Below are 25,249 nucleotides of genomic sequence, written 5' to 3' on the forward strand. Positions count from 1 at the left end.
GGCATATCCGCCGATATGAGCATCGAAAGAAGAGTAAAAGGACTCAGGGACAGTTTCTGAAGAACCTGTACAGGTTTACTAAGAAGCTGTTCACTGAACCGAAGAGTGGTTCTTTATCGTGCACGAAAGAAGAATTGGACGCTCATATCAAAGAAACCTACAGCAATTCGCACCGTAACCAGCCAGTGCTTAATGATTTAGCCACTACATGATTTAGCCACTACATGATTTAGCCACTACATGATTTAGCTACTACATGATTTAGCCACTACATGGGCTAAATCATCTCTCAGAACCTGATATCGAATTCCAAATTGGGGACATCAGAGAGAGAGAGGTGAATGATTTTCGTAAGAAAAGCTAGAGCAAAGAGTGCCCCAGGAGGTGATGGCATCTCATATAAAGTTTATAAATATTGCAATCGTCTGTGAAAGAAGCTCTTTGTCCTATTCCGACAGTTGTGGCACAAAGAGACTCTAGTAGAGGATTGGTGTAAGGCAGAAGGTATATACCTGCCAAAGGAGGCCAATGCAAAGACTTTAAAACAGTTTAGGCTGATATCCTTATTGAATGTGGAAGGCAAGATCTTTATGGGAATTCTTTCGAGGAGAACAGTGACATATTTACAGAGTAATGGATATGTTGATGAATCTGTTCAAAAGGCCAGAATCCCTGGGATCCCTGGATGCGTTGAACACTGCTTTTTGATTTGGAAAGTGATCCAAGATGCCAAACAGAACAAGAGAAGTTTGAACGTGGTATGGCTTGACCTAGCTAATGCACATGGCTCAGCACCACACGAATTACTGATAAGAGTCATGGACCACTTCTACATTCCAGACAAAGTGATCAAAATAATGAGGATGTACTATGACAGTTTCGAAATGAGGTTTACAGCTGGAGATTTTACAACAGATTGGCACCGATTGGAGATTGGTATTGCTGCTGGCTGTACAATATCTGTCACGTGGTTTATCTTAGTCATGGAGATGATTTTGAAAGCGGTGGATTTTTCGGAACAAATCGCCCATGCACCATCGCCTAAGAATGCCTTCATGGATGACATGACACTTCTAGCTACAGATAAACAAATCATGCAGAATGCCCTCTTGAGACTAGACAAACTTGTGAGGTGGTCAAGGATGCAGTTTAGAGCAAAAAAGTCATGTAGTCTGACATTTGTTAAGGGAGTGCAGAAAGAATTTAAGTTTCGAATAGCAGAAGAAAGCATTCCAACAGTCAAAGAAGAACCCATCAAGAGCTTGGGGTGTGTATACGCTGGAACATTGTCAGATAGAAGTCGCAAAATGGAAATTATGAAACAAGCCGAGGCTGGATTATCAGCGATTGATAACTCGAAGTTACCAGGTAACTATAAAATTTGGTGCTTGCAGTTCGGTTTGTACCCGCGACTTTCATGGCCACTCTTAATATATGAGGTATCCTTGTCACGAGTTCAAATCATTTAACAAAAATGTAATGTGTTCATTAGAAAGTGGCTAGGCCTACCTCGGATGTTGAACAGTTCAGCTCTTTATCGTAAAAGAGGTTTGTTGCAGTTACCACTAGCGTCAATAGTCGAAATATACAAACTAGGGAAGATACAGACGGTGATGATGCTGAGAGAATCGAAGGACATGGAAATCAGGCGTAACCCACCAGAGGTGAAAACAGCCAGGAAGTGAAAAGCAGAAGCAGAGGCTGATGACATCTTGTCTTCTCTTATACACAGAGATATGGTGGGTGCAACACAGAACCATTGGAGAGGACTTGGTTTTGGCACAGATCAGTTCAGGCTGTTTGCAAGTATGATGCGGAGCAAACACAGATCTGTTGTTAGCAACAGTATCAAAACAAGAGAAGCAGAGAAAAGAGAGCTTCATTTGATCACATGTAGTCAACAAGGACAGATGAAGAGATGGGAAGAACATGTTGTTGAGAGGAAAATACGTTGGGATGAGATATGGAAGTGGACGACATCTCGGCTAAGTTTTCTCATTCGTTCATCTTATGATGTTTTGCCGTCACCTACGAATCTAGTATGATGGAATGTCTCAGAAAATGACATATGCTAATGCGGAATGGTCGGAACACTGAAACATATTCTTTCCAACTGTCCCTTAGCATTGAATAGGTATACATGGAGACACAACCTGGTCCTGAAGGTTATCTTCAATGCTATGAAGAACCAAATTCATCTCAACAACACTGAGAAAAAACAGTTGAAAGTACCATCTAGAGATTTTATTACCTTCGTGCCATCAGGTCAGCGGATCCGTTTCAAGAAGAACAAGATACTTCCTGTGAGAGATGAAAAGTGGAACAGCTATTGGGAAGTGACTGCAGATTTACCTGGGTGCCAAGGATTCTTTCCCATCCCAGTTATGGAAAAACCAGACATTTTAATGTGGTGTGAAAGAAGGAAAGTTGTAAATCTAGTTGAGTTAACGGTTCCTCATGAAGATAACATGGACGCCACGTGGGCTCGTAAGATTGACCATTATGTAAACCTCCTCGAGAAATGTGAAGACGCAGGCTGGAAAGCAGAGCATTTTCCAATCAAAGTTGGATGTAGAGGGTTTGTTGGACAGTGTGAGATGACTGTTGTTATCGTTAGTCCTAACTCATCGTAAGGTAATTACCACCATGACCGATATCCAAAATACAGTGGAGAAGGCTAGCCACTGGATTTGGTTAAAAAGAGACGATGAGCGATGGCTAGAGAAATATTGAGCTTTGTTTTTAATAACCAGTTGATCTAGCAAGCGGGGTCTCATATCAGTGAGGAGGGGGGGCACATTGATGCCGTCGAGTGGTAGGCCCCAAAACGGCGCGCATTCTCTCCTGATGACCTCATACACTTGCTGGCTTCCGGTATGCAGAGTTCTCGACTGGTAGCACTTGCATGTGCATGTTGTTTGCAAGACATCTATAATATTACATTAAAGTTTTGGTAAATTTATTGAAGAACACGCATCTCAACCCCAATGAAAAGTAATTATTTCTCTTTGCTTCTTTCATGTGCTAACAACTAATCTGACCTCTGAACATGCAATAAAGGACATTTTTCCCCAGAAAATGAAAGGAGATGGTGAGATGGGACTGTTGAAATTCAGAAACAACTAACTTTGTAGAAAAAGGAGACGGGAAGGTGAGGGCTGAAAGACCACTGGAGTTTTGAAGGCTTATATGCATTCGGTAGGAAATTATATTCTTGGTATTTTTTTTTTTTTATTGTTGAATTATTATCAATGAATCTGACCTTCAAACATGTTGCAAATGACCATTTGTTTTTTTTGGGGGGAGGGGGAGAATGACAAACCCTCTGATCTCTCCATACACACATGCACATTTCAGAGTTTTCTTGTTTTTTTTACAATATTTCTTTTTTATAAGTGTTATCAATGAATGATCTTCAAAACAGTTAGTAATTATTCATGTCTTTGTTACATGAGTGGGTGGGGATGGTGTTTTCTCTGCAATTAGAACCGTCTTGCATTGGAGGTGCAATTTTTTTCTGGGTATTTTGGTGTATATTCAATGCATAAAAGCTGAACATTAGAAGCATCAGTTGTGGTGTGCAAGAGAGACGATTGCGCTGGTATGGACATGTGGTGAGAATGGATGAGGATAGCTGCGTGAAAAAGTGCCACACCCTAAGAGTTGAGGGAACCCGTGGAAGAGGTAGGCCCAGGAAGACCTGGGCTGAGGTGGTGAGGCAAGACTTTCGTACATTGGGCCTCACCGAGGCGATGACTACTGACCGAGACCTTTGGAAATGTGCTGTGCGTGAGAAGACCCGGCAAGCCAAGTAAGATCGTTGCCAGTGCCCCTGGACTGGTTCTTGTGCGGGTGGCACATGAGATGCACCATTTTGAGCGTGGCCGTTGCCAGTACCGCCTGACTGGCTCCCGTAGGATTTTCAAGCGAGATCGTTGCCAGTGCCCCTGGACTGGCTTGTGCGGGTGGCACATAAAAGACACCATTTCGAGCGTGGCCGTTTTCGTGCGGGTGACACGTAAAAGCACCCACTACACTCTCTGAGTGGTTGGCGTTAGGAAGGGCATCCAGCTGTAGAAACTCTGCCAAATTAGACTGGAGCCTGGTGTTGCCATCCGGTTTCACCAGTCCTCAGTCAAATCGTCCAACCCATGATAGCATGGAAAGCGGACGTTAAACGATGATGATGATGATGATTGCTTTCAGAACCATTGGAAATTGTTCATTATTTAATTAAGCATACCTCAAAACTAATGTCAAGGGTGAATAATTCCTTAGGGCTTTAATGAAACATGCCAACCAATTAGCCTTAAGATTAAAAGTAAATAAATTAAAGAATAGTTAAAAGATATTTCTATTCTAAAGATGTCATTAAGCTTAGCAACATCACTCATAGAAACTGGTACTGACAAAACAGGATTGTATACCAGCAGAGAACAGGTGCCAAGCATAACATTTGACTCTATCAATGTATATTTGAAGAAAGTTGCCAATGTTGTTCCATAAAAACCAATCCAATTTTCTGTGTTAGATTGTTTAGTACATTGAAGGAGTAACATAGTTAATAAATTCTAGTGGCTTTTATTCATTTACTTAATTTCCTTACATTTTGCCTTTATTGTAGACTAGCAGTTAAAGAGAATAATGAAATCTAAAAACGCCGTCTAGACTACGCATCATCTTTATACATAGAGATGTATATACACACACGCACCCAAACACACGTATATATATGTATATCAATATAAATATATGAAAATCAATGAAGTTTCGTAAAAGAAGGTGATCATGTACATACTTTCTTGCTGTTGTGATTATAACACCTCATTGTAAACTATGTTCCTTGTTTTCCCTTGTGGAGCATAAACAAATAGGTTTTTTGTTGCTGCCCACTCTTGAGCAGCCAACATACAGTTGTCCATGTGAGAAGCAGGGCTCTTCCAAGAGAAGACCAGCTACAGACAGTGTTTGACCCTGATATTTGTTTATGGACATGGCAAAAGTCACACGAAGGGGGAATTGTAGTCTTCTGAATGTAAAAGGAACGTCTGCTCCTGATGGAGTAAGAGGAATTCTTGGAATAAAGACGTCATCCCCTTTTGCACATCCAGAAAGAATGGTAGCCTCGATAACGTGTGACATCATTTTCTAAATAATGCTCATCTGTTATGTTCGGGTTAAAATTTCATCAACATCAAAAATATATGAATTTTCATGGGAGTTATGGCCGTTATGCAAAGAATATAATTTCCAAATTTCATAAAGATCCATTCAGTACTTTTGACGTAGTTTTGGATAAGAAAACAAATGACTAATGTGTGTGTTTGTGTGCATGTGTATGTGTGTGTGATGGGTGTATATATGTATAGATATCTGTATGCATGTATATATGTATATATGTGTACATATTACATGTACATCTATATATATATATATACATCTACACATATGTATACATATACATGTATGTATAGATCTATATATATATATATACATATACGTGTACATCTATATGTATACATATACATCTCTCTCTCTCTCTCTCTCTCTCTCTCTTTCTCTCTCTCTCTTTCTCTCTTTCTTTCTCTCTCTCTCTCTCTCTCTGAAAGTATCTGTCATTACAGTATCGAAATGGTGTACATATACATGTATATGTATACATATACATCTCTCTCTCTCTCTTTCTCTCTTTCTCTCTCTGTGAAAGTATCTGTCACTACAGTATCGAAATGTGATTGTTTCAGTTAGTGGAATAGTTTCATTTTTAAAGTGAAAGTATTTGACATGAGTGTTTTTGTTTCACTTTTGACACGTAATACTTAAATAGTGGAGGAGATATTATGTTGCCGTGTGCTCGAACTCTGCAAGAAGTTAATAATTTTTTTTGACTAAAACACAACTGGAACCCTAAGTAAGGCATGTGTAAAGTTTGAATGAAATTGGTTGCGTAGTTCTCGAGTTTTAGGGATTCACACAGACAGACAGACAGACAGACAGACAGACACACATTCTCATTTTTATATATATAGATATGTGAATGCCATGAGAGTTCAATAGGAATAACAAGACTTAGAAAATTGTAAAGTTTGAATGTAATGCTTAATACTTACTTCATAATTCTTTGTACAGGGATCATTAGAAAAGATTTTAGATTCATACGCCGGAGTAGACTATTTTCAGCCTGCGATACTTGCAGGAATGCCCGGAGAACTTCTCGATCTCTTTCGAGCTGTTCTAAGATTTCTATTGCAGATGTCTGTTGAAAGAAAATGAAAGAACTGAGCCATTATCATTTTTTTTTTGTTTGTTTTTGTATTTTCTCTTTTGGGAGTTTTCTGAATCTGATTTCTCCACATAAAGTCAATACAAAAAAACTGAGTAGTAAACTGAAAGGAAATGTCAACTGAATGCAAAAAATCTAAGGATTAGACCTAAGAATCATTTAAAATATTAAAACTAATTTAAAGTCAAGCACAAATGACATGTATGACAGAAAATGAGTAAAGTAGTGACTGGTAGGACTCTAACCCCATCTTATGGTTGATACCTTGATATGTAGTTTCAGTTTCCTTCTAGTTCCTCTCTTCTTGTTGCTCTTTCAAATAAAGTCTATAAGTGGTGCTCTATCATAAAGATGGTGTTTCACAGTGGCGTCAAACATGATAATACAATGAACTCTTTTGTTTCTGCATTCACACCTAGCTTAATTACTTTAGCAGTGATAAAAAAACATATACCAAATTTCATCTGGCAGGTTAAGACCTTTTGATTAAATCTAATCATTCACAACACCTTGTGGTTGTAGATGATCCCTTCATGAAGAAAATTTTCTTTATTTAAGGTGGAAAGGTGTGATTTAGAGAGATTTAGCTCTGTTTCTAGCAGAATGAGTAACCATGTAGAGGTTTCATTAGCTCTTCTATTATACTGCAGCACTAATTTTAAGATTTCCAAAGGCTCAAAGCTATGACAGAAGCAATCATATTTCATCCCCATTTTGACAATTTTTATCTCTACTTATCAAAAAAAGAGCACAGATGACTATAAGAATCAAACAGAAAGTAAAAATTTATATCAACGATGTCTCAAGCAATCAGCGTGTCATCGTCATTGTTGTCATCATCACTGTTGTCATTGTCATTTTTATGTCTCCTTAGCATGCATTCTACAATCTAGTGATATCATTCATAGCCTAGTGGTGTCTACACTCATATTGTCTATAAAGAGAATTTCTTCTCTCAAACCAATTTATGCAGTCTATGGTCTTTGCATGTCCTAGTGTACTTGGACGTGTTAAATATGACTGTATCTGTCAATTTACCATTTATATCTACAAAGACCTAGAATAAAACATGCAGTAATAAGTTGTGTGATGCAGAGTGTGTTTGAATGAAATACCTCTTGAAACCACTTGAGGAGACACATCTACACTGAGGGATACACCTAAATCAGTTGTGCAGCATCCCATCAGCAAGAGAGTAATGCTAGATGGATCGAAATGATTGTAGTAATCAATAAAGATTCTCATATCTTCTATTTTCCATTTTTTCCATTAATTATATATATATATCATTATCATCATAGTTTAATGTCCGCTTTCCATGCTAGCATGGGTTGGACGATTTGACTGAGGACTGGCAAGCCAGAAGGCTGCACCAGGCTCCAATCTGATCTGGCAGAGTTTCTACAGCTGGATGCCCTTCCTAACGCCAACCACTCCGAGAGTGTAGTGGGTGCTTTTACGTGCCACCGGTACGAGGGCCAGTCACACGGTACTGACAATAGCCTCGCTTAAAAGGTGTTTTTTACATGCCACCTGCACGGGAGCCAGTCAAGCAGCACTGGCAACAACCTCGCTCGAATGATTTTTTAACGTGCCACCAGCACAAGTGTTAAAAAGCAACACTGGTAATGATTACGCTCAAATGGTGCTATTTACGGGCCACTAGCACGGAAGCCAGACAGCTTCTCTGGCAATGAACATGCTCGACAGTGCTGTTAGTGCCAGTCATCGAGTACAGTTCAATTACGATTTCAATTACGATATATATATATATATATATATATATATATATATATATGATGGGATGCTGAAAAGTTCCTGGCTTCAAGGTCATTGTGAAAGGCTTGGTTGGAGGCTCAACAATTTTCTTTGATTATGTATGCTTATATGTATGTATGTATGTGTGTTTGTATGTATGTCTATATGTCTCTGTTTAGCATTTGGACACAACACACCACCCATTTTTTGCAGTATAAAATGCTCCATACCTTCCCATGCACCTATGCACAGAAACATATCATATGTACACCACATACTTAGTCACACACACCCACATCCAGTCCACACATACACTGATACACTCACACATGCACACAAGCACACACACACACACATTCACACTAACACACATTGCCCATCCCAACCCTGTAAACAGCCTCATACACACATACACATGTACATATGCACTACCCATGCATCTCTGACACTTAGACACACACAAACATGTGCACAAAGAAGCCCACACAAGGATATAAAACATACGCACATTCTTGCACACACACACGCACACACACATGCTCTCTCTCTCTCTCCCTGTTTCCCTCTCTTCTTTGTACATGTACACACATACAAAAATTATATATATTTAGGCACAGGCGTAGCTGTGTAATAAGAAACTTGCTTCCCACTGCATGGGAAAATGTCTTCTACTATAGCCTCAGGCCAACCAAAGCCTTGTGAGTGAATTTAGTAGACAGAAACTGAAAGAAGCTCGTTGAGTGTGCGTGTGTGTGTGTGTGTGTGCCTTTGTGTCTGTATTTGTCCCCCATCACCACTTGATGACTGGTGTTGGTGTGTTTACATCCCAGTAAGTTAGTGGTTCAACAAAAGAGTCCAACAGAATAAGTACCAGGTTTAAAAATTAAGTCCTGGGGTAGATTTGCTCAACAAAAACCCTTCTAAGCAGTGCTCCATCATGGCCACAGTTAACTGACTGAAACGAGTAAAAGAATAAAAGAATACCCACTACACTCTCAGAATAGTTGGCGTTAGGAAGGGCATCCAGCTATAGAAACTTTGCCAGATCAGATTGAGCCTGGTGCAACCTTCTGGCTCACTAGTCCTCAGTCAAACCATCCAACCCATGACAGCATGGAAAGTGGCCATTAAATGACAACGATGACGATGATAATGATATAATGTTAAGGTTATTTCTCGAGAAACTGATTTTTTGCTACAACATTTCTTATTGAGACATCAGATGTAAACAAATAATGAGACAAAAGACAAAAGCAGGTAATGAGTGTATGTGCCATATTTCAAGGGTTTTTACCCCTTCATCAGCACCCACTCTTGCCTCCGAACACATTGCCAATAGAGCCACCACATACAGCGGTGTTAAGTTATTGGGTATACCAATTTACATATTAAACACATTCCTGGAGCTGGAATGCAAACATTAATGACTTGTAGGCCCATGGTATTCCGCTGTGCAACCATAATATACTATAGAGCATATTAAATGTTTTTATAAGCCAAACACCATGTTCTACTGCGTTGGCAGTGCTCTTTACATTATTTTGTTAAGGTTATTTCTACAGAAATTATAGCCAACAATGACTCTTTGCTACAATGTTTCGTATCGAAACATTTGATGTAAACAAACAATGAGATTGAAGACAAAAATAGGTAATGAGTGCATATGCTATATTTCAGTGAGTTTCGCCCCTTCATCAGCAGCCGTCTAATGTTAATGGTAATGCTTACATACCAGCTCCAGGAATGCGTTTAATATGAAAATTAGTATACCCAATAGCTTAACTTAATGTGGTGGCTATATAAGCAATGTGTTCAGGTGAGAGTGAGTTAGATGGGTGCTGATGAAGGGGCAAAATCCCCTGAAATATGGCATATGCACTCATTACCCAATTTTGTCTTCAATCTCATTGTTTGTTTACATCTGATGTTTCAATACGAAACGTTGTAGCAAAAATTCGGTGCTGGCTATAATTTCTGTAGCTATAACCTTAACAAGATAATGTAAAGAGCACTGCTAATGCAGTTGAACGTGGTGTTGACTTATAAAAACATTTGATATACTTTATAGTATATTACAGTTGCATAATGGAACACCACATGCCTACAAGTCATTAATAATTTCTACTATAGGCACAAGGCCTGAAATTTGGGGGGAGGGGGCTAGTCGATTATATCGACACCAGTGCTTCACTGGTACTTATTTTACCGACCCCGAAAGGATGATAGGCAAAGTCAACCTCAGCGGAATTTGAAATCAGAATGTAACAACGGGCGAAATACCGCTAAGCATTTCACTCACTCGTTGATGCTGCATCGAAGAGGCCAGGGAATAGAAGAAAGAAGACATGCACCCAACACCAGAGCTGAAGACACCTCCGAAAAGGGGGGCCCCGCCACGTCAAAACGGTAGAGGAGTAGGGGCCGAAACCGGACATGGTTCCTCCTGATGTCTTCAGCTAACTGAATCCTAATCCACCAAGGGAAGGTATGTTGGAAGAAAGTAATTCAACAACGCAGGTTGATGAACCGTAAGACGTGTGGCCAGAACCTCCTGGAAAATAACCATAGCAACGGACATTCCACAGTTGAATTAGAACAGTCACAAACAATGGTAGAGGAGTAGGGGCCGAAACCGGACATGGTTCCTCCTGATGATGTCTTGAGCTAACTGGATCCTATAAAGGAGCTGTTGTGGTAGCAGACCACGAAACATGGTTGAAATTCCCCATGATTCTGCCGACACACATATACATATACACTTCACACACATGTAGCCACACACACACGTACACATTCACACGTGCATGTTCTCACACATACACACCAAATATGTATTTTTCTGCCTTCAAAGACCACATTGTTTTCTCTCTCCAACTTCTTGTCAGTATTTTGTAAATTATGTAGCTACTCCCATGCTTTTCTTCTGACTCTCTCTTCCTATTTCCTATTCTTTTGTTCCTCCCTCCATTTCCTCTACTCCTTACTTTCTCCTACATATATGACAGTGCAAGCACTCTTTCACTATGAACACCCATTTTGTTGTTGTTGTTGTTGTTGTTTTTGAATTTGTCATTCATTATGGTTTTGCCTGTCATCATTATCATCCTCATCATCATTATCATGACCATCATCATCATCATCATTAAAGTCAATTTTTCATGCTGGCATAGATAAGGAAGTTTGACAGGAACTGGCAAGTCAAAAGACTGTACCAAGCTCTGCTGTCTGTTTTAGTATGGTTCCTATAGCTGGTTCCTTTTCCTAATGCTAACCTCTTTACAATGTGTACTGTTTATGCATGTATGTATGTATGTGTGTGTATGTGTGTGTGTGCACATGTGCATGTGTGTGTGTATATATGTCTATTCTATTTTTTAATTATTATAAATCTTCCACTGGGAGGGAGCCAGTTTCCGACAAAGATACAAGGTTCTATCTTTGAGATGTAATTAACACAGACAAATTCACATTGGGAACTTGAGAAAAGTCTTGTACGTATAAAATAATGAAGCTGGCTGGATGCAATCCAAAACCAAAAGAAATAATTCACCATCGCTAAAATGTGACAAAGGGTACAGGGAGCACCAGCATTGCTAGAAATAAGAATCAAAAAACACTTTAGTCACTGAAGCACATTTTATATATATATATATATATATACCTACAGACATACACATACATGCATATGTATGGTGGACTTCTTTAAGTTTCTAAATCTACTTACAAGGCTTTGGTAAGTCCTGGGCTATAATAGAAGACACTTGTTTAAGGTGCTTATCCACACCTGTACATGTGTGTGTGTGTGTGTATACATATATATATATATATATATATATATATAAAGATAGTTATGGCTGGTCTATGGGATTACCCAGGTTTTTACATCCATAAAGCTCTTAGTTTTACAGCATCTCACCTTTGTCCATATGTTCTTCAACAACTAGCCACGAGGTCTTTTCTTTGTCCACTTTGAATAGAGGTTAAAGGCCACAGCCCATTAGGGCTTGAGCAGACACTGTAAAGCTAAAAACTTTATGGATGTGAAACCCTGGGTAACCCTATAGACCAGCCATAACTATCTTTATCTAATTACTCTACTGCTCTATAACTTAGAGTGTGCTTCTCTTTTGAATTTGTGATTTACTTACGATATGTGTGTGTGTGTGTGTGTGTGTGTGTGTGTGTATAGATATGTATGAGGCGAGTTCCTTTTGAGCGTTGGGCTTCACAGAAGCAAAGTGGCTGAGTTCCTTTCGAGTCTTGGGCCCCTAGGAGGCAATGATTGAGACCTTTGGTATCACGTCATGCTTGAGAGGACCCATCAAGCCAAGCAGACACTAGTGTCACACAAATGGTACCCGTGCCAGTGGCACGTAAAAGCACCCATTACACTCTTTGAGTGATTAGTGTTAGGAAGGGCATCCGGCCATAAACAACCATGCCAAATCAGACTGGAGTCTGGTGCAGCCTTCTAGCTTGTCAGCCCTGGTCAAACCATCCAACCTATGCCAGCATGGACAATGGACATTAAATGATGATGATATATATATGTATGTATGCATGTATAACGTTTTATCATTTCCTTGTTTCAGACATTAGATTGCAGCAATGCTGGGGCACTGCCTTGAAGGGTTTCAATCAATCAAATTGACCCCAGTACTTCCTCTAAGTTAAGGGGATGTAAACAAACCAGCATTGATTGTCAAGTGGTGGTGGGGGACAACACACACATATATACACACACACTCACACACACACACACACACACACATGCACACACACACACATGCACACACACACACATACAGAACAGGCATCTTTCAATTTTTGTTGGCCAGATCCACTCACAATGCTTTGGTCAGCCCAAGGGATATAGCAAGTCATGATGCATGTCACTGCATGATAGTTTGGGTGTCAGGCAGTGGGACTGAACCTAGAATGATCTTGTTGAACAGCAAACTTCTTACCACACAGCCACATACACACACACATAGACAGACAGATAAATAGATATACACTCATACATACACATGCATATTCATACATACATCTATGCATACATAGGCACACATATATATATCTGTGTGAATGTTATCCTTTACTTGGAAAAAGAAATAAAGGTTAGTATCAAGAGGAACATGCATGAAGAAATAGACTAAAATGAAACAAAGAAAGAACATGAAGGAATATATATATGAGTGTGTTTGTGTGTTATGGGAATGATAATATTTTGAAAACAAATGTTTTTTTCATAAGAGCATAGAACTCTTTAGCATCATGTTAATCAGTAACTGTTTGAATATCTTTTGACAAATCCCTCAGGCAATTTTCTTTCATACCTTTTATTACTCTTTGTCCCCTTACTTTGACCCATTTCAGCTTATGTTTCTTTTTGTATCTATTAAGGAATAAATTAATCTGAAGAAGGGCTTTTCTGAGTGCTGACATATGCTCAAGCAGCTGACTTCATCAAATCAATCCTGATTCTCAGCTTTTTGAAAACCAAGAAATTCAGAGGAGATATCATATAACTTATTTTATGATTCATCCTATGAAGATGGATCCTGAATCAATGAAAGATGTCCCTGGAAAATTTCCAGTACATCAGGATCTTTAATATAGCTTTCCTACATTAATACATTTTGGTAAAATTTTATTGTTAGACCATCTGTGCCTAGGTTGTATAGCCATTTTAAGTTTTGCTCTAACAAGTGTATGATCTGACCAACAGTCTTCTCCTTTTAAAGAACACACATTAAGTACATTTTTCTTTCTTCTTTGCTTAACAATTACAAAATCAATTAGATGCCACTGCTTGGATTCAGGATGCAATGTTGTAATGTGACATTCTTTTTGTTTAAACTGGGTACTTGATATAAATAAATTCATCTCTGTGCAAAGTTGAAGGAATAGCAAACCATTATCATTCATTTTCCCAACCCCATTCCTTCTAAGATATCTCCAGGTGTTCCAATCAAGTGTCAAAGTCACCAAGCAAAATAATTTTATCAGAATTGGCTATACCATGCAAACATTCTTTTAAAGCTTCATAAAATTCCAAGTTTTGCTTCTTCACTACTATCTAAACTCTGTGCATATGTACTTATAATCATTGCATAGAAATCTTCTCTTGATTTCATATTTTTCTCATTAATACCCTTTGGTAAATCATTCAACTTTGAGTCTATCTCAATGCCAAATTCTACACCCACTTCCATTTGTTGTCCTTCTTCTTTTCATTTCCAGAATATTGTATACCCTGCACCTAGTTCTGTGACCTGACCATTACCCAATAAACATATCTCTGTGAGTGCAGCAACATCTACAGAATAGTTTCATAGTTTGTTAGCAAGAAGGTTGTTTTATGTTTAGAACAAGTTCCTGCATTATCAGCTAATATATGAACATTCCAACAAGAAATCTTAAGTCACATTGGTTGGCTAGTATTACTAATTCTATTGTTTCAACCATAGTATGGACATCTGCTAGCTGCACTAAACTGACCAGATTTTTATGAGGTAAACAGTTTTGGGGTTATCTGTTTTAAAACCTTGAAAATATATTGGTGAGCACCTGAACGAGAAACTGAATCCCACCATTACATCTGGTACACCTCCCAAAATCCCACTCATGTACATGTCATACATACATACATATATTGGCCGTTTTCGTGCGGGTGACACGTAAAAGCACCCACTACACTCTCTGAGTGGTTGGCGTTAGGAAGGGCATCCAGCTGTAGAAACTCTGCCAAATTAGATTGGAGCCTGGTGCTGCCATCCGGTTTCACCAGTCCTCAGTCAAATCGTCCAACCCATGCTAGCATGGAAAGCGGACGTTAAACGATGATGATGATGATGATGATATATACAACAGGTTTGTTTCAGTTTCTGACTACCAAATCCATTCACAAGGCTTTAATCAGCCCAAGGTTATAGTAGAAGCTACTTGCCCAAGGTGCCACACAGTACAACTGAATCAGGAATCATGCGGTTGGGAAGCAAACTTCTTACTACACGGCCATGCCTGCACCTATAGCCAAACCAGTACCAATAGCCATGCATGCACATAACAAGTTTAACTAGTAGATGCAATTGCATTTTATTTAAATGTATCCAAATTCCCCCAATGTTTTTCTGTTTCTCTTTTAACTTTTTATTACTGTTTTTCTTCCTGTTCACAAAATTTTGCGCAGTTTATCTGATAAATTGATCTGACGAATTAAAACATTAGCAGACAAATGAGGGTCAACAGCAATATTGTTTACCTGATTTACACAGTACTTTTCAAAAGCTTGGAACATATGGAAGTATTCTTGAAAAAGTTGACCAATATTGACTTTCTGGTAATCCTGAATAGTAATCAAAAGAAAGGAAATAACTTCAAATCTAAGTGTTATGGAAATTTTCCATTCAAATACTAAGCGACAGTTGACACAGACACTTAATCAGGCATAAATATAACAGTAATATAAATAGTCATATTTCTTTTTTTTGTAATCTTTTATTCATGCTTTAGTCCAATCATTTTCTAGTTTGCAATCTGGGCTTGAGCTTTATTTAAATGAAAGTTTTATGGAAATTTTCCAAGAAAAAAGTGACAAATGACATGAAAATATCCTGTTTGCATGTTATTAAAATGAAAACAAATACTCTAAAAGTCAATAGCAACAACATTCACTAAGATTTTCACTGAATATTCCTTGCACCATTATCATCATCATCATCATCATCATCATCACTGCCATCATCACCACTGCTATCATCATCATTATTTTCAATCCTGGCATGGGCTGAAAAGGTCATCATGGTCTGAGCTACCTCCCATTGAGAGCTATTGGTCCCAAAGACTAGGTACTCATACATGTCATTTGGTTTTATTTCTAAGGACAGATGACCTTCCTAACACCAACCAGAATGTACTGGGTGCATTTTCTCATGGCACCAACACAAGAGAGTTAAACAGTCTTGGTAAGACATGACTTGAGAGACTTCATAACTCTTATAAGACTTTCTCTGCTCATTTAGCCAACCACTTTACACTGTCAACAGTACATGAGGTGGCCTTGTAAATGTAAATTTGGAAATGACAGCAGAAATATCATAAATACATATTTGATAGATGGGGATACAGAAGTAAATGTAGATATAGAAAATATTCAATAAATTAGGGAATATACATTTGTACGAGGGGTGCTGAAAATTTCCTGGCTTTGGGTAAAAGAAAATACAGAAGAATCAATTAATTATGATTTTATTCAACAGATTCACTCTCAGATTCATACACTTATTACAGTGGTCCTTCAATTCTTCTAAGCCTTGTAAAAACATTTGGAAGGCTGGGCCGCCAACCAGATCTTTTATGACACACTTAAGGTCAGGAACTTTTCAGCACCCCCTTGTACAGGTGACAAAGAAGAGGAATAGGAGAGAAAGAAGAGAAAGAAGAGAAAGAACAATGACATGAAAAAGGCTCTTAATGAGTAGGAGGGTAGAAGGAACAAGAATATGATATGAAGAAGGCAGGAGTATGTAGATGCAATCAGAAAGAAGGGGGAGTGATTGGTAACAGCAGATTGATGATGAGATAAAAACAATAGTAAGTAGTGGCTGGGGGGGGGGGGGGGGGGCGATTGGTCATAGCAGTAGAGGTTGAGTAAAGCTGGTGGTGAGTGATGAGATAAAGATGAGTATATGGGAGAAATAGCAATAGGAGTGGGTTCAGAGGAGAGCACATACAGACCAGCAGTACAACATAGTGAATTGATTGATTATGGGGAGGTGGTGATGGTGGCCACAGCTGAAAAGCAAGCAAGCAGAGTAATGAGCACAAATGGTGGGGAGATAAGAGATGGAGAGTTATGAGTTTTAAGGAAATGAGCAAGAAGGGGGTTGAACAAGAAACAGATGGAAGAGGTAGGGGTCAAGTATTAAAATAATGGGACAGTAAATGTTGGCCTACCAGTGCAAATATTATTGCAGCCCCTAATCACTACCCTAGAGTTGGTGTACCTGTTGCCATGGTGGACTGGTGTTCTACAGTACTACAAAATACCAATTGGCATGGTCTTTTGTTTTCCCCTTTACAAGATGTAGCATCTTCAGATCAGCTTTCATCGATTTGCCCCATGTCTTTCTTGTAGGTTCCTCTATCTCAGAGTGCTCATCACTCCCTTATGCAGCATGTATTCTCCATATGCATCATATACCCATACTAGCACAATACCTGATTCCCCTTATACTCCGTTTTACTCTCAGTTCATTTGTACTCTGGTAATCAAGTATAATGAATATTCACATTAGACATCCATTAGAACATACTTGTCTCAGTTCTTTCTAGCCTTCTACATCCAAGGCTTGCATCTCACTACCATGTAGCATAGCCTATATTTGCCTTTGGAGGTACTGACTTCTTGAATTTTCTTCAACCCATTCTTACTCTCACTACTTCATTTTCTGAACAACTGCCTCCCTTGCTAATTATGTCACATAGGTTACAGAAGTTATTGACTACTTCCAGTGAGTTAACCAGACATCTAAGACAGTCTGTTTGCAGTGTACTTTTTGTGTGTTTTGCTCCACAGCATTTACCACAAATAAAGCATGCCTTCTCTGGTAGTGTATCTGTGATCACTATATCTTTTGTATGTCTATAGCTCACACTGAATACAGCTTAGTCATTTCTGCATACTGAGTGTGGCTATTTTCCTGACACCAGGTTCCTTTCTTCTTTCATCATCATCGTCGTCATTGTTGTCATTAAAAACCCTAGTTTTACTGTTTACCTTAAGGCCTTTTGATTCCAGGTTTTGCTTCCATGCCTGGAATTTCTCCTAATTCTAATAAAGATTCAACTGTAAGAACTAAATCATCAGCATATAAGTGTTCCCATAAACAGCTAGTATTAAACTTCTCTGTAATGGCTTGTACAATATGATGAATTGGCAAGAGCTGAAAACTGAGCCTTGATGGACCCCTATCTTCACACTAAATTCATTCTCACTTTACTTACTATAGCCTTATACATAACTTGACCAACAGATAATGGAGTGTGGCACTCTGTCAAAGGGTTTACCCAAGTCAACAAATGCCAGTTACAGTTGTTTACTCTTAGCCAAGTATTTCAAGCCGAATTGTATTATTAGGAAAATTGCATCTGTGATACCTCTTTTGAGGCATAACACTGAACTGCATTTCATCTGAACAAACTCCATCTCTGATTACTCGTGCTATGATTCTCTATGTGACCTTTACAGCCTGATCCAAGAATCTGATGGCTCTATAATTTCCTCTCTCTCTAAAGTATCTCCTTTACCCTTGTAGCAGTTTACAATGATACTGCTAGGCCAGTCACTGACTTGATATTATGAGCATCTCAGTGACTATTCTTGTTGGTCCACTTGTTTTCCCTACCTTCTTTTTTTTTAATCACTTTATAGGTCTCATTTCTGTCATCTTGAATTATTGGTCTCCTAGTCAGGTCAACATGAGGTAGCCGCCCTTTATTCTTTATCCCATGCATTCCCATGTTCAACAGCTTCTCTTTATAACATCTCCATGCCTTTTTCTTAACATTAACAACAATGGCAAGGATGCCTTTGTCATTTCAGATATACTTCTCTCTAATGACATCTGTTCTCTCTAACACTCTGTCTCACAATCATGAACAACTCATGCCTCTGATCCTCACATTATAGAATAGGTGAACATAATCATTACTAACCTCATCCTTTTTATTGGAAGCTTCTTGTAATATTCCTGATAGCTGCTTGGTGAATTTTTCATTAACATGAACTAGTTCCTCTAAATTCAAAAATATTGAAGCTAATTCTTTATTTTCCAAAAGATTGGCTTTCTTCATAGGTATATAAAATTCCTGCAATGATAAAAACAATAACAATTTCTTTCATTCATTTTCCTAACCCTTTTGAGATCGTCAATGCCTTCAGCCACCTCTACTTTCATAATACACAATCTCTCTTTTTAAAGTGTTTATATCTAAAGTAAAAACATTTCACTATGAATATATCTAAGAACATTTTGGTAAATTATTTTCCAAATACCAGCTTAATAATGAAGAAGTTTAAGTATTCTATTAAATCCCTTCACATATTTCATTATTTTCAAAATTAAATAAGGAAGCATGGGTGACGAATTTCATTAAAAAATATACCACATGAAGACTAAAAGAAAAGATTCAATTTTAACCCTTTGATGCCAACCTGCTGACTTTGCACCAAAATGTTAAGCCATAATTATTACTATTATTATTTTTCTTTGTAACTCAGGTTTTGTTGGAACTCCTGGAATCTTGCATGCAAAGTGGGTTTACTACCTGCAGCCTACAGTACCATGCTATGTTCTTTTCAACTATCTAATATTTTCCTGATTATTCTGGCCATGCCAAAAGAAGTGAACCTGCTGTAACAGTTCTTCTGGACACTCTATCCTGATTTCCTTTATATTCCTCTTGATGCCTTCTGATATTGTCTCCAAGGACCCAATAATAATTGGCGGACCCAATCATAATTGGCACATTATTGTTATTATTATTATTATTATTATTATTATTATTATTATTATTATTATTATTATTATTATTGTTGTTGTTGTTGTCCATCACTGCATTCTGAGTTCAAATTCTACTGAGATCGACTTTGCTTTGCATCCTTTCAGGGTTGATAAATTAAGTACCAGTGAAATACTGGAGTCAGTGTGATCAACTGGTCCCCTCCCCAAAAATTTCAGGCCTTATGCTTTTAGTAGAAAGGATTGTTATTATTATTATTATCATTATTATTATTATTATTTGGGGGGGGGGGGTAAGGTGGTGATTTGGTAGAATTGTTTGAGTGAGATCAGTCAAAATGCATTGTAATTTATGTTCTAACTCAGTGCATTCTGAGTTCAAATTCTGCAACAGTCACCTTTGCTTTTCATTTCTCTAAAGTATTATTTTTTGTTTCTTTACAATTATTGATTTGCATTTGTTAAAGATGAACATTAACTGTACTGATGTCATCAATCGTTGAGGGCCAACAAAATCATGAATTCAGTCCCCTCCCTCCAGACTTTTATATTCAAGAAAATAAAATGGAAAACAAGATGTAAAATAAATAAAAAGTAAAACCAAAAATTTAATAATCAACAATGTAGTTATAGATATGATAGGGGTTGTTAATGATATAAGAAGTATAACTAAATTCATTTAGCCCTTTTGATACCAACCCGCCTGAAGCCACCTCTGGCTCTGTAGTATAAATGTCTGGTTTTCAAAAGTTCTAAATTAAAATCTTCCACCAAACCTTAGTCACAATTTATGTTCTTAACACTAACTTAATGACAACTAAGTTATTTTACTAAATTCTTTGTTATACTTAAAATTAATTGAAAGAAACACAGAGTATCTCAACAGAAATATGGTAAAAAAAAAAGGGTTAATCCAGGACATTTCTAACACTCTCCTTGTCTCTTGAGCTATTAATGAGAATAGTATTGATTCTACTGGATACCATTTGTATAATAATTAGTAATATGAGACTATGAGACTTCTGGTGGTTTGCTGTGATTTAGAAGACATGTCAAGTCAAGTAAAATTGTGGTTATCTTTGCATACAGGCATGTCCCCTATATCCTTCTTCAGCTGACAGCTGAGTGATCCTAATCTTGTGGGCTCATGGGTGTCAATGCTACTTAAAAAAAATACCTGTGTCAGTGTCACATTAAAGTACCCATGCCAGTGCTGCATAAAATATCCCAATACACTCCATAAAGTGGTTGGCATTAGGAAGAGCATCTGGAAGTTTCTCTGAGACAAAATAGTGTCATTCCATGTTTGTAGTCAGATTGTAGGTGTTATACCCACCGGTACTTTAAAAGAAGATTGTTTAAATAACAAACTAGTATAAACCCTTGATCCCCACTGCCAAACAAATTACTGACTAATCACAAGTTAATCAGGGAGTTTCTACACCAGTGGTTCCCAACTTGAGCTGCCTGCATCCTCTGTAAATGCAAGATGCATTTTAAAGGATGTGACAAAGATGGAAAGTATATCGTCGTCATCATTGGCAGTGGCAGCATTTAACATCTGTTTTCTATGCTGGCATGGGTTTAATAGAAGCCGACAGACCAGAGAACTGCACTATACCAAGCTCCAGGTTCTGATTTGGCATGGTTTCTATGGTTGAATGTCCTTCCTAATACCAACCACTTTACAGAGTCTACTGGGTGCATTTTATGTGGCACCAGTACTAGTGAAGTCACCAAGTAACTTGCAAGACAAACCCCATAACTGAGTGGACACAGTACTGAGGGAGATGGCTTAATGTCAGGTGATGAAATGTTACAGTATGATAGAAACAGATATCTTACAGTAAAAAAAAGGTACATGGCTACCCCAATTGGAAAATGAGAGATAGTAGTCATGAAGAGGTGTAAGGGTGTGTCCCTAAATCACTAGTAGATGAATATAAGAGAATTGGTCTAGTGGATTAGACAAGGTGAATGGGGAAGTAAGTTCATGAAAGTGTGAAAAGAGAGTGGTAATCTCTTATCAGAATAGACTTATTAATTAACTCTTAAAAATAACTTTATTCTAATAAATGCATCTACATCTTTATTATTCAACATATGTAGATTTAGTCCTTAGTAAGTTATAACCCATAAGTGTGTCTTCATTCCTCTTGTAATAGCATACTTGTGTGAATTTGGTTTGAATTCTCTTTTGTCAGTCAAGACAAAATCTACAAATCACCTGAATCCACAAGTAAGACCTGTAGATTGCAATCAGTTCCATAAAAGTTCCATGTTTTGATAAAATCATGAATGAGAAGTAAGAACAAAGAAGTTGTGCATTTTCTGCTTGTAATTGTGATTAATTTCAGTGTTTACAGATTTTTCTAATTGTTTGATTTACATTTGTATTTTAGACATTGAGTCAAGTTTGTAGGGAGTGATCTACAGATGCAGGGAATCTAGTACGTTGGAAACCACTGCTCTACACAGACGTTCAACATGCTAGAAATAGCAGCTCAATTCCCTCGTATCATATCCTGCCATATGTTAAAAAGGAAGAACACGTTAATAGACAATGTTCTAGACATACAAAAAAGATGAGGTAGCCATGGCTAGAATGCTTTTGATCACAGGCCTACTGAATCAGATCTGATGTTGGGCTAAAAAGGAACAACATAAACAAATTACATCCAATAGTTGAATTACTGAACATTTGGTTAAAGTTCAAACTTCACTATTGTTATAGTTGTTTCATGATCTTGCATAAGACACATAACTCCACTCACTTCAGTCTCCTTGCCTGATGTCAGGGTTCATCCCCTCTTGATAATTGAGGGGTTAGTAATGATAGAATAGTTCAACAATATAGAAATATTTGTCGATTCCATGAGCAACAACAAATTATTTTTGCTAAAGTTTTCAAAAATAAAAGACAACTTCTGCACAATACAGGAAAGTAATTCTCCAATAAATCTGTTCTACAGAAAGCATGCAAATGTCCACAAAGGGAGAAAGAAATCATGACTGAGAATCAATAAAACTGAAGAAAGCTGGTAGAAATTTACCTCCAAAATAATTTTAAGGTCTCTGCCATAGTTGACTTCTGTCTGTACAATTTCTTGAATGGTTTCTTTACGCTCAGTCCGTCTTGAAAGACACTGCTGACAAACGGTTTCATTGTTACTGGAAGTTTTATAAACCACAACTTCTGCACACTCACAGCAAATCAACCGCTTTTGGAAAAATAAATCAAATAAAGGTATATTATTTCACTCGTAAAAAGGTCATAATTACTTTCTAAAAACAGTTAACATAATATTTGATACTATAGACACAAGAACATGGAAAAGAGCAGTTATTGTGATTATTTTGCTGTATATATATATATATATATATATATATATATATATATACACATACATACATATATATATATATATATATATATATATATATAATAATTTTCCAGAGGAATATGAAAATTTTAAAGTTAAAACCCTTATAATATATATATATATATATATATATATATATATATATATATATATATATATATATATATACATACATACATACATACATACATACATACATAGGTTAGTAGAGTTAGCAGTTGGAATAACCGTCTCAAGGATAAGAATATGCATTTTACTACCAGTATAAATTACCTATGTTAACCCTGGGCATACATATGCAAGCATATTATGCTCAAAGGATACAGGCAATAACAAAAATAAACAAGATTTCATCAGGAATCAAATTTAAATTAAGCAGAAAATGGAGAAATCTTGATCAACAACAATTGACTACCATCAATTATTATTTTTTAATACAAAACTTTATCCCATCTAACAGCCATTTCTGCTTCCAATGTCCCACAGTGCTGCTAAAGAAAATTCTGAGAATAATATTCATCATATTCTATAGCACATTCAATCTGGAATGAGTAAAGAAAAATACATAAAATAAAAGAAAAGAAAAGAGCCTTGAGAGGAGGAAAGAAGGCTTAATATATTTGAATCATACCATTTTGCAGTGTAACGCTTCAGGCTGTTGAGTAAATGATGAAGCGTTACACTGCAAAATGGTATGATACAAATATATTAAGCCTTCATTGCTTCTCTCAAGGTTCTTTATCTTTTCTTTTCTTTTACTCTGATGAAGCTCCATGTTCCAGATCGAATGTGCTATAAAATATGACGAATATTATTCTCAGAATTTTCTTTAGCAGTGGTGTGGAACATTGGAAGCAGAAACGGCTGTTAGATGGGATAAAGTTTTGTATTAAAAAATAATAATTGATATATATATATATATATATATATATATATATATATATATATATAAATGTATGTGTATTTTTTCAATGTTTACAAATAACATGGAAAAAATAAATAAATAGTTACCAGGGTAGCAAAAATTCACATAAGTACCAAGGATGTAACAGCCTACTTACAAAGGTAGAAACTCCAGGTTTTGGTGAAATGTTTTTGAATCACATAGATAAATGAATAAATGGAATTAAACGCAGGTGTTATTCAAATCTTTATACTTCCAACATATGTTACGAGGAAAACATTGGTATTATCCAGAAAGAATAAAATAATGTAAAACAATACAATCTTCTCATCAGGAATAAAAAAGATAAACAAAATGCATTAATAAGACATAGCTAACTTATACCTAACTTTTCTCTCAAGATGCTTATACTCAATCGAACATGCATCTTGACATTGCATGTCCAGTGAAGCATACTAGCTTCTTCAACTGATATATATATATATATATCCAGTATATGTAACTGAGGCAGCATTAAATTAAAACAGCCTTCTGTGCACCATACTTAATACATATACACTATTTGTTGGTTAATTACTGCAATATTTGTCCTGGGATAATATTTCTTATGGATGTGTTGTGTTAAAAACACAATAAATATTGGAGGAAGATAAAAATTTAGCCTAGCAGCAGCCAGCTGGAATACCAAATGCATTTTGGCCCTTTTGGACCTTCTCAAGGATATTTATTCACAGTGAACCGCATGTTCGTACAAGAATTCATCATCCCTGATATAGGAAACAGTGAAGAAAACATTTGTTGGAGTTATGAATAGCTATCTAGCTAAATAAAAAGCGGTATATGCAATTAAGGCAGTCTTAAACTTGAATAGCCATCTATGTGTCATACTTAATATACAGTTGTTGGCCGCCAGTTACTGCAGTATTTGTCCTATGACATCTTTTACAAATATGTTGTGTTAAAAACAATAAACGTGTTTTTAAGAAGCAGCTCCAATGCAAATGAAGTTATAAATAATAGTCCATAATATTCTGAATATAATGAATAAACTACTCTTTGGGTGGAAGAAAGGTATTTTACTTGATATTATTTATAGCTTTATTTATATTTTTCTCAATGTTTCAAATGATCCAAAACATATCTCTTAATGACAAAATGCTTCCAATCATTACAATTTTCTCAGTCAATCACATTTGTACCTAAGTTCCTTAGCTTGTGTTTTATGTATCTTTTCTTTCAGGTTTACTTAGTGGACGTTACATCATTAGAGCTGCTTCTAATTCAAAATTGAATTGTTTCATCTGGTTTGAGGTGCTCAGTGTTTTGTAACATTTGACATTTACTTTAAAGCATAAACGAAACACATACACTAAGTCTTTGACATTGGTAATGT

The 25,249-nt window shown here is 37.0% G+C and overlaps 2 protein-coding genes across 4 annotated transcripts in view; one reads left to right on the forward strand and one right to left on the reverse strand.

Moving 5' to 3' along the window:
- The window catches only part of LOC106873936 (uncharacterized), a 121,969-nt gene that overhangs the window by 52,399 nt on the left and 44,321 nt on the right, over window positions 1-25,249 (reverse strand). For all 3 annotated transcript variants that reach the window (XM_089347164.1, XM_089347163.1, XM_089347162.1), the window contains exons 3-6: window positions 22,623-22,790; window positions 18,764-18,916; window positions 15,309-15,392; window positions 6,111-6,256 (exon numbers count right to left, since the gene is read on the reverse strand). In XM_089347164.1, coding sequence (XP_089203290.1) covers window positions 6,111-6,256; window positions 15,309-15,392; window positions 18,764-18,916; window positions 22,623-22,790 — 551 coding nt within the window. The remainder of the gene's footprint in view (window positions 1-6,110; window positions 6,257-15,308; window positions 15,393-18,763; window positions 18,917-22,622; window positions 22,791-25,249) is intronic.
- On the forward strand, window positions 591-25,185 carry LOC149137155 (uncharacterized). Its single transcript, XM_089338701.1, has 2 exons — window positions 591-1,368; window positions 25,097-25,185. Exons 1-2 carry the CDS (start codon window positions 591-593, stop codon window positions 25,183-25,185), a joined length of 867 nt encoding a protein of 288 aa, XP_089194827.1.

The sequence above is a fragment of the Octopus bimaculoides genome, chromosome 2 (assembly GCF_046866305.1).
Source record: "Octopus bimaculoides isolate indiv1 chromosome 2, ASM4686630v1, whole genome shotgun sequence".
Taxonomy (NCBI): domain Eukaryota; kingdom Metazoa; phylum Mollusca; class Cephalopoda; order Octopoda; family Octopodidae; genus Octopus; species Octopus bimaculoides.